Here is a 15,513-nt window from a genome sequence, read left to right on the forward strand (position 1 = left end):
TATCATTTGGGACAGTACTTTTGCCAATCTTGTAGGGTAATTTATAAGGGTGTGTACATTAATATCTGTGAAAGGCTTGTCATTGAACCATATCAGGCATAAGAATTCTATAAATACAGCCTGTTATGATTATCTATGGAATAAATTTATAGAGAGAGCCAGTAGATAAGATAGTATGTCTAAAACAATCCTGGGGACTCCTTGAGGATGGGAATTGAGCCTGTTTTGTTTATCACTGTAGATTCTGTGGCTAGTTGTAGGCCCAGGATACAACACACACTTGGTGAGTATTTGTTGAATGAATGAACACATAAATTGTCAGGACCCATCGGAAACTTCCTCCATTAACTGTGGAGCATGAAACTGGCAGTCTGGAGTCTTTTCAGCAGAGCTGCCGCTAGGTCAGGCCGCATGTCAGAGTCCTTGCCAGGACTGAAATACAGACTAGAGTCCTGACATTCTCAGCTTGTCGTTCAGCCTCTGAGTTATGGACGAGCTTAATTAATCAGGATATATGACTCGTCACTGTTCAGGACTGACAATAAATTATCTCCACCAAAATCTAGTTTATGAAAATCTTACTGTTTTGAAAATAATCCTCAAGTTATCTTGCCTGTGATCATTCACGGGATGACTTTACATTGGGAAATGGTAACATTACTTACATTTCCTCATTGTTTTTTAATCAAGTCACATATTAGCTATGAAAAGCAGCTTCCATATTCTGGAAAGACTCCAAAGACTTTGGCATTAGATTTAGTTTTAAACCTGACTTTGTCACTTACTGTGTCTTTGACCTTGGGCAAGTCGCCCACTTGGTTAAACCCTCAGTTTCCTCTTTGGATGCATCAGGAGTCCCCAGGATTACTTTGCATATTAAATAAGTTAACATTTGTAAATATTCTTTGTAAACTCTACAGGCTGTATTATAGCAAAGATGTTTTATATGTAAAATTTCCTCCAAACTCCAAAGGCTGTAGTATAGTAAAGATGTTACTCAGATGCAAAATAGTTTTATTGCTCTATTATAGCAAAGATGTTGCTTTTATTTAGATGGAAAATAGTTTTATTGCTTCTTATATTCTGGCTTCTGGACAAATTATAGTCAGGACTCTGTTGTATCAGCACCTAAAAAGGTAATAACTTGAGTATAACTGGAAGTATTGCTTATCATCAGTAGTATATGTACTTATAGCTCAGTCAGTACAATTTCAGAATGTCTTTTAGAGTAACTGTGCTATCCACGACTCTAATTCGATTTTTTTAATATAAATTTTTATGTTAGCTATGGAGACCAAAGGCTACCACAGTCTCCCTGAAGGTCTAGAAATGGAAAGACGGTGGGGTCAAGTTTCTCAGCCTGCAGAGCGTCCTGCCCTGGGACCCGGACCCACGGAGCAGCCAGATGAGAGTAAGTACATGGAGATCGTCGACGTACGCTGCGTCTCCGGTGCTATTCCAAACAGCAGTACTCAAGGAAGCAGCAAAGAAAAACACGAACTACTCCCTTGCCTCCAGCAAGACAGCAGCCGGTCCGGGATTTTACCATCTGATATAAAAACCGAGCTGGAATCAAAGGAACTTTCGGCCACGGTGGCCGAGTCTATGGGCTTGTACATGGATTCCGTGAGAGAGGCCGACTACGCCTATGATCAGCAGAACCCACAGGGAAGCGGCAGTCCAGCAAAGATGTATCAAAACGTCGAACAGCTTGTGAAATTTTACAAAGAGAACGGCCACCGTCCTTCCACGCTGGGGGGTGCGAGCAGGCCCTTGCGGTCCTTCCTGCCCGACTCCGGGGGCTCTGTTAATGGCGGGGTCATGCGCAATGTGGTGAAGAGCCCCATCCTAGGGCACGAGAAGGGCCCGGCAGTTTGCAGCCCTCTGACCCTGTCATCCTCGGGTTGCAGCCCCGCCAGCATCAGCTGTGTGTCCTCCACTTCAGCCAGCTTCGGCAGTTTCCCAGTGCACAGCCCCATCGCCCAGGGCACCCCTCTGCCATGCTCCCCTAATGTGGAGACGCGGGGCTCCAGGTCGCACAGCCCAGCGCATGCCAGCAACGTGGGCTCACCTCTCTCCAGTCCATTGAGTAGCATGAAATCCCCGATTTCCAGCCCCCCGAGTCACTGCAGCGTGAAGTCTCCGGTCTCCAGTCCTAATAACGTCACTCTGCGATCCTGCGTATCCAGCCCTGCAAACATCAACAACTCAAGGTGCTCCGTTTCCAGCCCTTCCAACACAAACAACAGATCCACGCTGTCCAGCCCAGCCGCTAGTACTGTGGGGTCTATCTGTAGCCCTGGAAGCACCGCCTTCAGCTACACTGCTTCGGGCACCCCAGTGGGGTCCAGCGCAGCCCGAGATGTGGTTCCCAGTCCAGACACCCAGGAGAAAGGTGCTCAAGAGGTCCCCTTTCCTAAGACTGAGGAGACAGAGAACGCCATCTCCCATGGTGTGGCTGGCCAGCTTAACATCGTCCAGTACATAAAGCCGGAGCCAGACGGAGCTTTCAGCAGCTCGTGTCTAGGAGGAAACAGCAAAATAAATTCTGATTCCCCCTTCTCAGTACCAATAAAACAAGAGTCAACCAAGCATTCATGTTCTGGCACCTCTTTTAAAGGGAATCCAGCAATCAACCCCTTTCCGTTCATGGATGGCTCATACTTTTCCTTTATGGATGATAAAGACTATTATTCTCTATCAGGAATTTTAGGACCACCTGTGCCGGGCTTTGATGGTAACTGTGAAGGCAGCGGGTTCCCCATGGGGATAAAACAAGAACCAGATGATGGGAGCTTCTACCCAGAGGCCAGCATCCCCCCATCTGCCATCGTTGGCGTGAATTCAGGTGGACAGTCCTTTCACTATAGGATTGGTGCTCAAGGTACAATATCTTTATCACGACCAGCTAGAGACCAATCTTTCCAACACCTGAGTTCCTTCCCTCCTGTCAATACCTTGGTGGAGTCGTGGAAATCACACAGTGACCTGTCGTCGAGAAGAAGTGATGGATATCCGGTCCTAGAATACATTCCAGAAAACGTATCAAGGTAAGTTGGCCTTTTTCTCCAGTTTTGAAAAACCATGGCTGTGTGAAATGCTGAAGGTTAGCGTTATCTTTGCTGTTGATAAATTCAGACACATTTCAGTCTCCTGTTTGTTTCCTTTTCAGCATGGTCACTGTGTGTTCACCCTTTAGCTTGTTGGTGTGTTAGGAAGGTATTGTTGTTGAGTCGCTAAGTTGTATCTGATTTCCTGTGACACCATGGACTGCAGCACTCCAGGCTCCCCTGTCTTTCACTATAAAGAAACCAAACATTTTGAGAGTCTCAAATGGTTCCATCGATTTGGAAGGAGCATGTGTACGTGTTGTGCATAAGTCTTCCCCTTCTGCATTGCTGCTAGTAGGTGTTTAAGATAGGTTTGTTTCCTAATGCCTTGCTATTATGTATGCTTTAGCAGACTAGTGCTAGGATTTTTTTTTTTTTCTTTTCTTTAGCTGTATACTGGTCCACTAACATTGCTTTAAATTGTTTTCTTTGTGGTCATAAGTCTTTTTTTTCCCCTGAGTTTCCTTTATTAATCACTTCATTGGTTGTGAAAAGTGAAATGAAACCCCAGATCTGTTACCCACAAGCTCCCCACCCTTTTCATCTTTTTCTAGATTGGTTAATCGTATGTAAGTTGTGGTCTTCAGCACAAATAAATCATTTCCTTAACTCTGGAGAGCTTTTTAAAGACTCAGCACATCTAAAATTACTAAGTGGCCCGTTTTGCTTTCCTACTCTTTGGAAGTGAAGTATGTCACTGCCGTTTCAGATTGGTATATTTATAACTTCTAAGATCTGCAAGGAGACATACTTTACTTACTGTAAAATATCTTCTTGGCTTTCCTTCTTGTAGATAGCATATTGTATATATTTAGAAAAAAACAAGGAAGAGGTTTCAGATATGACTGTAAAGGGTGGTTCTAAGTAATACAGTGAATACTTATGTTGGACTTTGCTTCAGTACTGTTTTTATTACCTGGATGTGGTCAATGATCCCTTTATTGAACATATAAAGAATAGATTTCCTAGATATAGTTCACAGAGGCTTCTAGGAAGATGTGGCTATTTTCCTTAAAAACTTGTTTGGTGGTGAAAATGTCTTTTCCCATCAACAAAACGTAAGATTGACGTGCATTCTGTGTTTTCTCCTTTTGTTTTTTACTGAAGCAAAAGCAAAAACTTTTCATTTGTGCTTTCTTTTCCTCTTCATTGACTCATACCTCGCTCCTCTTGCTTTTATGGAAGCACACATTCCATAAAGGAGACTTACACGCTCTTACAGTTCTCAGTAGCATGACTAGTTAATCCTATACTCACACTGTTGCTGTCTCCTAAATTCTAAACTCTTTGCACAAATGCTGAAATGGCATAGCTTTCGTCAGAACCAAGCTCAGCAGGTGCTTTGCTTTACTTTCTGATAAGGATGGTTTGCACACACTAGAGATACTTTTATTAAGTGATGTTTGTAGTGGGTTAGTTGGAGGGAGTTTAACCTGGTTGTCAAGAGCATGGCTACCCTGGTTGAAATCCCCAGCTCTGCCCCTTAACTGCCTTGTGACCCTATGCACATCTCTTCACCTCTCTGGCCTTCAGGCTTCTCATCTATAAAAAGGGAATTCAATAGTACCCATCTCAAGGGTAGTCAAGACAATGAGTTAAATTATGAGAAGCCCCTTGACTATCATCTGGAGTACAATATGCATCATAGAGTGTTATATACATTTCAGCAGTTGCTGTTAGCATTTAATGGGAGTGTTCATAACCTTTAGTTTCCGTTTCTTTTAGTGTTCTCTTTTGTGCATTAAATGAAATTCCATACAGTCTTTTAAAGAAATGTACAAAGTGTAAGGAAATAGTTGTTGATAAATTCCTATGATTAATTTCTACCGTTTTATAGCTAGGCGCTCTACATTTCTATTTATGCTCTTTTAGTTTTGAAGACCGTTGCTTTGGATAATGATATTTCTGGTAGAAACACTAGACAGATGCTAGCTAAAATCATTAACTCTCTTCTGTTTGTTCTGTATCCTATTTATACTGTTTTGTCATTTCCGGACTCAACTCATGATGCCCCCTTGGTGGTCTTGGGACCCATAGCCTTACACATTCCTATGAATCAGTGACTTTGAGCCTCCTGTGCCTTTGAGGGAAACTGGGATGTTGTCTAGTGTCTTTTCTTGAGCATTCCAAAATTCTTAATAAGCTTGTTAACATAGCTAGAGGGGATTCATTTGTTTACATATCTACTATTGTTAGTTAATGTTTTCCACAAACTTTACTATCAAAGCTTTAATATTATTCAAAGTTTTAGATTACTGATCTAATTAGATTAGATTACTAATTCCCTGCAGCTTTTCCTTGTGAATATTATCCACATCTATTTGTTTTGATCCTTCTCAGAGGAATACAGACTTTTTTCCTGGATTTTAGTCTACATTTTATAATATTTAATTTAATCTCATCCAAGCTTCATTATTGGCTTCTTGTTTTGTGTTTTTTGGACCAAAATCCAACTTTTCTGTCTACTTCATAATTTATGATGATGTTACCCCATTCCAGGTAATGTCAGATTAATGAATTAAAGATTGTAAAGGATCAAGGCAGTGTGTAACTGCTTCTAAGTTTCATAGCATTCTTTAGGTTGAACTCTTGTTTTCTAGTAAATGTCAAAAGTATGGTTTGGGGTTTCTGAGACTTTATCCAGGAGGGCCACAAACTCAAAAATTGTGCATTGGTAGACAAGCCATGCAAAATGGAAGATAGACCAATGGTTTTACTAAAATAGTGCATGAAAAGTTCACTGATACGGTTTCAGATTCCATGTGGCAACTAAGCTTTAAGAAACCACTGACTGTCCATTTCCAGTGTACTGAAGGATCATATCTCCATTGATCTGAGATGACCATTAAAATGCTGCTCCTTTTTTCAACAACGTATCAGTGTAAAGCCAGATTTTCTTCATATCCTTGAACCAAAACACATCATCACACGTTGGCCACAGAAGTAGATACGAGATACTTCCGGCGGTCTTCTATTAGGCGAGACAATAGACTTGCAAAAATGTAAAATAGTACCACTCTTCTCCCTGAATCGTTCTGGGAAACACAAGTTTGTTTTTGTTTTTTTTTTTTCACATACGCATGTTTATGTTAAGTTGTGATGACTTATTTTAAGTGATTTAAAAGAAGTACTCACTTCAAGTTGTACTAAGGTAAATATCAGTAGATAGATTACACATAAACAAAAGATCTTGACCTCAACACATTTCCAAGTGTAGAAAGGCATCCTGAGACTCAGAAATTGAGAACTATCGGTCTATCCTATAAAACTTTGGTGGTTCACGCAGAAAGAGGATATTATGTTATTTACCTTAGCTTACTTGAATGTTATGCTGAAGAAGGGGTGGCTCGTCCATGCAAGGACAGTGATTCTCATCCAGGTGAATTTTTCAAGCTGATGTATCTCCTGCAGCCTGTGGGTGTTCTGTGAGAGTGGTGGCCAGAGGCAGCTCTCAGAATTTCCAGCAGGTGGATTGTCTTGAGTGCCACACAGGGAAGGATAGGGTTGGCCAAAAAGTCTGTTCTGGTTTTTGTACCATCTTACAGGAAAAACCCAAACTAACGTTTTGGCCATCCCAGTATATGATGACGAAAGTTGACATAAAGCTCTGCGGTAGACACTGGACCCGCTTTGGTCATACAGATGGAGGGTCCCCTGCCCACTTGGACACAGATGGAGCTGTGAGCTTGAGTGAGTGGCAGCGTCTCTTAGCCTCCGTTTCTTCATCTGAGAAAAAGTAAGTTGACCGAGAAGCTCTCCGAGGACTGCCAGCCACACTTCTGAGTGTCTGTATAGTTTCCTTGGAGTCGTGTATGTTAAGAATGAAAATAGAAACATCCCTTCACATATTTACTAGTCTGGTTTCAAGTTTATCTTAATCACCAGTTCAGCTCTGTAGTTTCCAGCGTAGTTGAGATAGGAAAATATCATTACCATTTATCATTTAAAAGTAAGGATGAGTGAGGGTGACCTATCATTGTGCTTGGAAAAGCCGTTTGTTTTATTTTCAAATCAGAACTTTTCCTTTCCTTTCCTGACACTTACATGATGAGTTTCTGGTTCTTTTAAATTTGCAATATTCCTTTTGGAAACGGGGTTGGTCTGTTGACATAACACTGGGTGTTTATGGCGATGGTCATGGTCACTTTGATAGCATCATAACACAGTGCTAACATTGACTTAAACGTTCGAATATAAAGTTCACTGTTTCAAAGGGCACGTTCTCATAGGTTTCAAGACACGTAATCAGGAATTTATCTTAATATATACTGCACTTTTTTTTTTTTTTCCATGATAGAAGGAAACAATTCAGTGATAACCTCCGGTTGGTTTTCTCTTTTTCCTAGTGATCCCTGAAGTTTTTCAATACCCATCTTGCATAATGAGCTAAAAGCTTCAGAATTCAAGGAGTTTGTTGCAGTTTGCCATGTCTGTCAGTAAACTTCTGTAAATAAACCTCATTGAGATAGAAGTATCTTCATGTAATGCAAAGTATGATAAATGGTGGGTTTTGGAAGGGAGAGATTAATTATTGATGCTTATTTCTATAATAAATCCATTACAGAATAACTTAGGTCATTTGGAAATGAAAGCATGGAAACTTTCTTTTTCTTATTTGTCTCATAATGTTTTGATTTTGAAATTGCTAGTGTGCTTAGAATTTCTCCAGGTTAGTGTTCTAAATAGTATTTTTAGAAATGGTTTAAAGGGAGACTTGCTTCTCCTGATGATTCATTCACTTTCATTCATTTATGGTATTTCTGGTAGAAGTAGCGATCATTTTATTGGGGAAAACCCCCTTATTCCTCTTTAATAAGCAAATCACGATGCAGTGTCCTTCCTTACATTTTGCTTTTCACAAGTATCCTAGATTTATGTCAGTGTGTTTACCTTTTATCATCTAAAGTGTTATTATTTTAAAACTGTTTACTTCATACATAAAGCCCTGGTTTCAGTTAAATAAACTCAAATTATTCAACTTCAAGCAGTTCTCATACAGAGCAGTGACATGCTGAATCTGGGACCTAGATATGTATCATTTATGGATTTGATTCCTTTAGCAATATTGAAATTCTGGGTGTGCCTGATCTTTTCTGTCCTTGTAATGTTTAGAGTAAGAGCAGATGTTCTATTGATCACCAGTAATTTAGGCGTGTTACTTCACTTCGCCTGATATCGTTAATTTTTTTTCTCCAAAATAAGGCTTGCCTTCGCAGACTTTCAACTGTTGCTGTACTTTCATACAACTGATAAAATTTCATCTCTGCTGCTAAGTAATTTATTGTTTTCTTTCATTTACTAAATTCAGATTGAGAGGAAAAAAATGTTGGTTTCTTGAATCTGTTTAAATATAGTCATTAAATTGTATGTCTTTGTGGACTGCATTCCAAAGTTTATTAGTATCCAGGAAATATAAGTGCGTTTAAATGGATAGTGTCTTAATCTTAAATTTTAAAAATTTGAGTTTTAAACTTGTCAAGTATAGGCTTTGTTTTCAGTTTTAAGAGTTTTATGTTGTTTTTTATATAATAAGGCAACGATGAAGTTAAAATGTAAATATATATGTGAACATGTTACCTAATTAATACTCTGGAAACCTCTGGATTTACGATTGTCAGTGGTATGGCCAAGGCCAAAATTTCTGTGTAGAAAATAGGGAGAAATTGTTATTTATGCAAGAAATAGAACACTCTAGTCCAAGGAAGGAAAAGGATAAACAAAAAGTAATATGGATACTTATAAAGTTAATACCCCAGGGGGACTGACGTGAGCTGACGACTGGCCCCTTGAATTCACAGCTGTGACCATGACTTAGTTTATCAGTGATGCGTACTTTCATTGACGTGTATTTCCACCTTAATATCTTAAAAATTGTTGAAATAAATATACAAAAATCCATAACCTAAAATAGAATGAAATAAGGCTTGTAATGGATAAAACCAACTTTGAGTGTTCCAACAGGAAAGGATCTGGGCAAGATTTGGAAAATGGGGAGATGGGAGGATGAGACTTAGTATTTATCATTAGTCTTGAGAAATTTGCACGGGATTAAGCAGGGGGACACTTCCTGGTGGAGGGAGTGATATGAGCAGAGCCAGGATGGGCAGAAAGCCCTGAGTGTGGCCCAGCTGTATGGCTGGCTGTGATATGGGGGACTCAGGGAAAGACGGCCCGGCAGAGCTCAGTTGGAACTAGAAGCCCGTGGAACTTGAAAGTCACATGAAGACGTTTGTACTTGATTTGGCAGGTAATGAGGAGTTACTGAAATGTTGGCGCAGGGGACGGCCTGAGCTGAAGTGCACTTGGGAAAAACCTTAATTAGGCAGCGGTTGTAGGGTGGATTGGAACGTAAGGAGCCTTGTTAAGAAGTTATTGTAACGGTGCTGGAGGGTGGGAACTGGGATCTCTGAAGTGAGGATGTCGGAGCTGGTGGAAGAAAGGGGTATATGTGATGTACTATAGAAGACTTCGTAGCAGTTGATTTTTATGTAACGGCGTTTTTTTAAAATAGTCGCAGACACAGAAAAAAATTGGGAGGCCATTACAAAGAATGATGAACAAGGATAGTCTCTCACATAAGTACAATACAGCCACTGAAACCAGAAAGTAACATTAAATTACTGATATCTGGGGGACTTCCCTGGTGGTCAGTGGCTAAGATTCCAAGCTCCCAGTGCAGGGGGCCCAGGTTCGATCCCTGGTGAGAGAACTAGATCCCGCATGCCGCAACTCAAGATCCCATGCAGCCAGATAAAGATACTTTAAAAATGAAAAAGTTACTGACATCTTGATTTCTGGCTTTGCCGGTTGTCCCGATAATATCTTTCGCAGTGAAAGGACCCTGGTGCAGAATTTTTGTGCGTTCAGCTGTCGGGACTCTAGTCTCTGTCACTCTAGGACAGCTCCCTGTGTTTTTCTAGATTTCATGAGCTGACTTTAGGGGATGACAGGCCACCCTTGAGTAGAAAGTCCCTCGGTTTGGGTTTGTCCTTATTTCCCCAGGTTTCTGTTCTGGTGCTGCCCCCTAGGCAGGAGCACCACAGACAGCAGGCTGTATTCTCCTCCTTGCCACGTGCCAAGCCATTTCCCTTTGTGCCTTTATTGCCCGTCTGCAGCGCTCCATCCAGGTGTTGTCTGACAGGCTTCCCCGCAGTCAAGTTACTCTTTGCCCTTTGCAATTAGGAGCTATTTGGAGGAGCAGTACTTTGAAGTTGTATACACATCCCAATCGTCATTGCATTTTTGTGTTCATTAAATTAGCCAAAGGTGGCTGAGACGGTACAGTGGCTGTCTACAATGCGGGAGACCCAGGTTCGATCCCTGGGTTGGGAAGATCCACCGGAAAAGGAAATGGCAACCCACTCCAGTACTCTTGCCTGGAAAATCCCTTGGACGGAGGAGCCTGGTAGGCTACAGTCCACAGGGTCGCAGAGAGTCGGAGACGACTAAGTGACTTCACTTTCACTTTCTTTTGTTGCTTCCGTTGTGGCTCAGCTGGTAAAGAATCCGCCTGCAATGTGGGAGACCTAGGTTCAATCCCTGGGTTGTGAAGATCCCCTGGAGAAGGGAACGGCTACCCACTCCAGTATTCTGGCCTGGAGAATTCCATGGACTGTATAGTCCATGGGGTCACAAAGAGTCAGATACGAATGGCAGCTTTCGTTTTGGGGCATCACTGTTTCTTCTTTTATGCCGTGAATTATAACCTCTTACTGCCCTTATTTTTGATATTCAGTTTGTTCCTGATTTCGCCAGTGGGAACTCATCCATGCTGGTTTCTGTGACCATTTTGCCACGTTCCCATCACTTCTCTGAGGACTACCTTGCTTTAGGCCCACCTTGTCCTTTTACTTCTTCAGGCCTGGAGTCACCCCTTTCTTCAGGGAATTCCCTCATGCCCATAGACACCTTCCTGTCTGTGACTGGAGTCTAACTCCACGTTCAAGGTCACAGGGCCACACCCCCTCTGCCCTCCCTGGATGCCCTTCATCTAAACTCGGGCCTTGACTCCCCCTACTGGGATGTCCTCACACTCCTTGAGTTCTGAGGCCCTGCACTGGACCAGGGAGCATGGGGTTTCCTCCTTCCTGCTGGGACTCTGACTCTCTGCCTGGGGCTTGCTGCCCCGCTGTGGGCCCCTACCCCCACACTGTAGGTTTCTGCTGTGCTATGTATGGCCGAATGACATTTGAATTAAATCATTAAGGATGGATAGTAGAGGAGTTGAGGCTTCCCTGGTGCTCAGACGTTAGAGAATCTGCCTGCAGGGTGGGATACTGGGTTCGATTCTTGGGTCAGGAAGATTCCTTGGAGGAGGGCATTGCAACCCATTCCAGGAGAATTCCATGGACAGGGGATCCTGGAAGGCTACAGTCCATGGGGTCCCAAAGAGTCAGACACGACTGAGCAACTAACACACACTTTCAGTAAAGGAGTTGATATTTGAGTACAAGGGGAAAGATTTGTGGAAAATCAGTGAAAACTCGCAGGTTATGAGCTTGACCATCATGGAGGATGATGAGCAGTTAAAGAGAAATGGAGAGGTCGAGAAGTGATGAATTTATCTTGGTTACCTGAGTTTTATGTTCCAGACCACCTCTAACTGGGGGAGTTCTTTGCAGAGGTGGAAATGCTGGTATGGGGGTGTGCAAGGCCTCCTTACAGACATGGCCATCGAGGGGCAGCGTTGGTGCGATCCAAGGAGCAAAGGTGTACACGACTCAGTCTAGTGTGAGGTGCCTTTGCTAGGAGTTCGGAGGAATCGAACACCATGGAGGAGATGAGCAACAGATGCTACTAAAGGCCACGGGTGTTGTTTTGATAATCAGGTGCTGCATTGTGGATACCAAAGGGAGGAATCATGGCAGCGCAGAATTTCCAAATTAGAAGGGACCCAAGGCTGTCTCTAATCTACCCTCTACTGGCACAAATAATGAAACTAAGGCCCAGAGAAATTGCATGCCTCTTGCAGTCTTATTCAAAGCAGTTAGTAACAGCTTTCCTTTCAGAGGGAGATGGTGTTTCAAAGCCCAGAGAGAGGGTGGAAACGACCAGGAATTAGGCTGAGTAGTTGGGGCTGGTGGGTTTTCGGAAAGGAATTCTATAGAAAGGCAGGACTGGGACTCAGACTGATTGGCTGAGGAGTCAGTTAGGGATGAAGAGGAGAAGCCTGGAGGAGAGGGGACAGTGCTCACTCTTGGGAAGCGTCTTTCCGGTGGTGGAGGCAGAGGGGTCGAGGGGAGAGTTGGTGGCATGAAGAAACAGAAGGATCAGGATAAGGGTTTGCTGGACAGGTAAGGTCTGAAGTGGGCTGTGGACCTGTGCTGAGATTGAGGTTGAAAACGTCAGAGGGAGGGAAGGTGCCTGATGGGGGCCATGTCCTGGAGAGAAGGTGAGGATAGGAATGAGACTGCAGTTAGCCAGGGAGTCAGATTTTAACTGCCAGCTTGAACTGATAGGTGGAGGCTGTTGATAGTATCTGGTGTCACCATTTTACAGACCTACAAACTGAGACTCAGCTTGTAAACATGATCCGCCTAAGGCCACAGAGCTAAGGAGGATGAAGAAACAAACCCTTGAGCTAGAGAAGACGAAAACTACATGTCTGGGAGAAATAGGCTATCTGCCGTTTACATAGATCAGATTGGGTGGCAGATGTATAGCGCTCAGGCCCCATCTCACTAGAAGCAGCCTGAAGTAGACTAACTCAGGGTCTGCAAAGCACTGAGGTACCAGGCCCCTGACAGCCTGATGTAAGATGCTTCCTCCGTGCTCCTCTCCCACACTGACCTTTCTGGGGGCTCAGTCACCCAAGCCCCTTTCGTCTGGGGGCCTCTGCTCACTGGCCCTCTGGCAAGAAGGCTCTGCCTCCAGATTTGGGTTTGCTGCCCTCTCTTGTCACCGAGGGGCTTCTCTGGTGGCTTAGACAGTAAGGAATCTGCCAGCAGTGCAGAAGACCCGGTTTCGGTCCCTGGGTTGGAAAGATTCCCTGGAGAAGGTAATAGCTCAAATGTCACCCTCTCCAAGAGGCCCTCCCTGACCACTCTGTTTAAAGTGGTAAGCCCTGCTTCCTTCCTCACTCTGTTTTGTTGTCTTCAGAACACACACCTTTCAGAAATTATCTGTGTTTATTTCACTTCTCTAAGTAGAATGGCAGCTTCCTGCAAGCAGGGACCTTCCTTAGCTGCTCTGTTTTACTAATACCTTTGCCACACTTGGGATTTCCTGATAGCCCAGTTGGCAAGGAATTTGCCTGCAGGGCACGAGACCTTGATTTGATTCCTGGGTCAGGAAGATCTGCTGGAGAAGGGATAGGCTACCCACTCCAGTATTCTTGGGCTTCCCTTGTGGCTGAGCTGGTAAAGAACCCGCCTGCAAAGCAGGAGACCTGGGTTTGATCCAGAAGGGAACAGCTACCCAGTATCCTGGCTTGGAGAATTCCATGGACTGCATAGTCCACGGGGTCTCAAAAAGTTGGACGCGACTGAGCGACTTTCACTTTCGCCATACCTGCACCAGGGCCAGGGGTGCTGTGGATGCTCGGTAAACCCTGATGGACTGGACTGAATGCCTTGATTAGCAGAGGGGCATGGGGTGACAAGATGAGTGTGGGTGATTGGATACGATTATTGTTACATAACAGTGAGTTCTGCTGGGTTTAGCAAAAATTCTTGTGACCTCTCTCAGCATATTTTTAAGGACTTTCAGAAAATAATCAACAGATGCTGTTCTTATTTTTTCTAATCTCGGCATCATAGAGGAGTTGGTAAGGATGTATTCCAGGCTCTCTGGTGACATTCTTAGTCTTTTTTATGAGGTCATTTATTTAACTTTAATTTATGAACAGTAAAATTGTCTCTTTTGGGTGTACAGTTCTTTGAGTTATGCCAAATGCAGAATCATGTAACCGCCGCCCACTCAAGATACAAAATAGTTCTATCACCCTCCGAAATTCCCTTGTGTTGCCCCCTCAGAGCCCAGGCCCTCTCCTTACTGTCAAACCCTACTGACCATTTTTATATGTAGCCCCTCTCTGTAGTTCATTTTTTTCTAGATTGTCATATAAATGGAGTCATACTTTATACAGCATTTTAATTGTTGGTTCTTTCTTTTTGTTGTTGTTTTTTGTACCATTAAAAAATATTTAAGTATAGTTGATTTACAATGTTACATTATTTTCAGGTGTACAACATAGTGACTCCGTATTTTTGTAGATAATACTCTGATTAAAGCTATTACTAACTAATGGTTCTGTTCGTCTGTGCTGTACAATATATCCTGTTGCTTATTTTTTCAACACATATTTTAATACGTGTGTATGTGTATTTATTTTATGGTAAATCTTGTTGGAAAAAGAGAAATCTCTTGGTCCTTTCATTTAGCATAGTGCATTTAAAAGTCGTTGGTAGAGTTGCAGGCACCGGTAATTAGATTCTGTTCAGTGTTGAGTGATATTCCATCTATGGCCACACAATTGTTTGCTCATCCATTCACCTGTTGATAGATACTTAGGTTGATTCTAGTTTGGACTGTTAAAAATAAAGCTGCTATACATGGTCACATACAAATCTCTGAAGCAACATTTGCTGCATTTTTTTTCTTCAGTAAATACCTACAAGTAAAAATACCTAGGTCATGTAGTACTGCTGCTGCTGCTAAGTCGCTTCAGTCATGTCCAACTCTGTGCCAGCCCATAGATGGCAGCCCACCAGACTCCCCCGTCCCTGGGATTCTCCAGGCAAGAACACTGGAGTGGTTTGTCATTTCATTCTCCAATGCATGAAAGTGAAAAGTGAAAGTGAAGTCGCTCAGTCATGTCCAACTCTTCGCGTCCCCCTGGACTGCAGCCACCAAGCTCCTCCATCCATGGGATTTTCCAGGCAAGAGTACTAGAGTGGGGTTTTAATTTTTAAGACTGTATTAAACTGTTTCTTGCCAAAATGGTTGCACCATGTTATATCCCCACCAGCTGCAGGTGAGTTCTGCTTACATTACATCCTTGCCAACACTTGGGAGAGTCGCTCTTCTTCATTTTAGACATTATTAGAGTACCCATGACTCACTGTGGTTTGAATTGGCGTTTCTCTAACGTCTACGTGATTCTGAACATCTTTTCACGTGCTTACTTGCCATGCACGTACCTTACTTCCAGGCCTGTTAACTCTTTTGCCCATTTTTACTGGGTGGTTTTCTTCTTTTTGAGTTCTGTTGTGAGTATCTTTTTAAGATAAGCTTTTCCATAGAAGACCTAAAACTAAGGGAAAAGTAGCTTTTAAAAATTTCTATGTTGGCAGTGGAGAAAAGTAGTAGGCAACTCTCAAATTATTTAGCATGTACTGCGTTCTTAACATGGGTGAGCAAACCAAAAGAATGTGAAGCAAACCAGGTATCCCCCCTGTAATCC

General features: G+C 42.7%; 1 protein-coding gene across 2 annotated transcripts in view; it reads left to right on the plus strand.

The window, feature by feature from the left end:
- Positions 1–1,287: 1,287 nt before the first annotated feature.
- The window catches only part of NR3C2 (nuclear receptor subfamily 3 group C member 2), a 420,091-nt gene continuing 405,865 nt past the window's right edge, over positions 1,288–15,513 (plus strand). For both annotated transcript variants that reach the window (XM_068989925.1, XM_068989926.1), the window contains exon 1: positions 1,288–3,050. In XM_068989925.1, coding sequence (XP_068846026.1) covers positions 1,288–3,050 — 1,763 coding nt within the window. The remainder of the gene's footprint in view (positions 3,051–15,513) is intronic.

This window comes from Capricornis sumatraensis, chromosome 17, assembly GCF_032405125.1.
Source record: "Capricornis sumatraensis isolate serow.1 chromosome 17, serow.2, whole genome shotgun sequence".
NCBI lineage: Eukaryota > Metazoa > Chordata > Mammalia > Artiodactyla > Bovidae > Capricornis > Capricornis sumatraensis.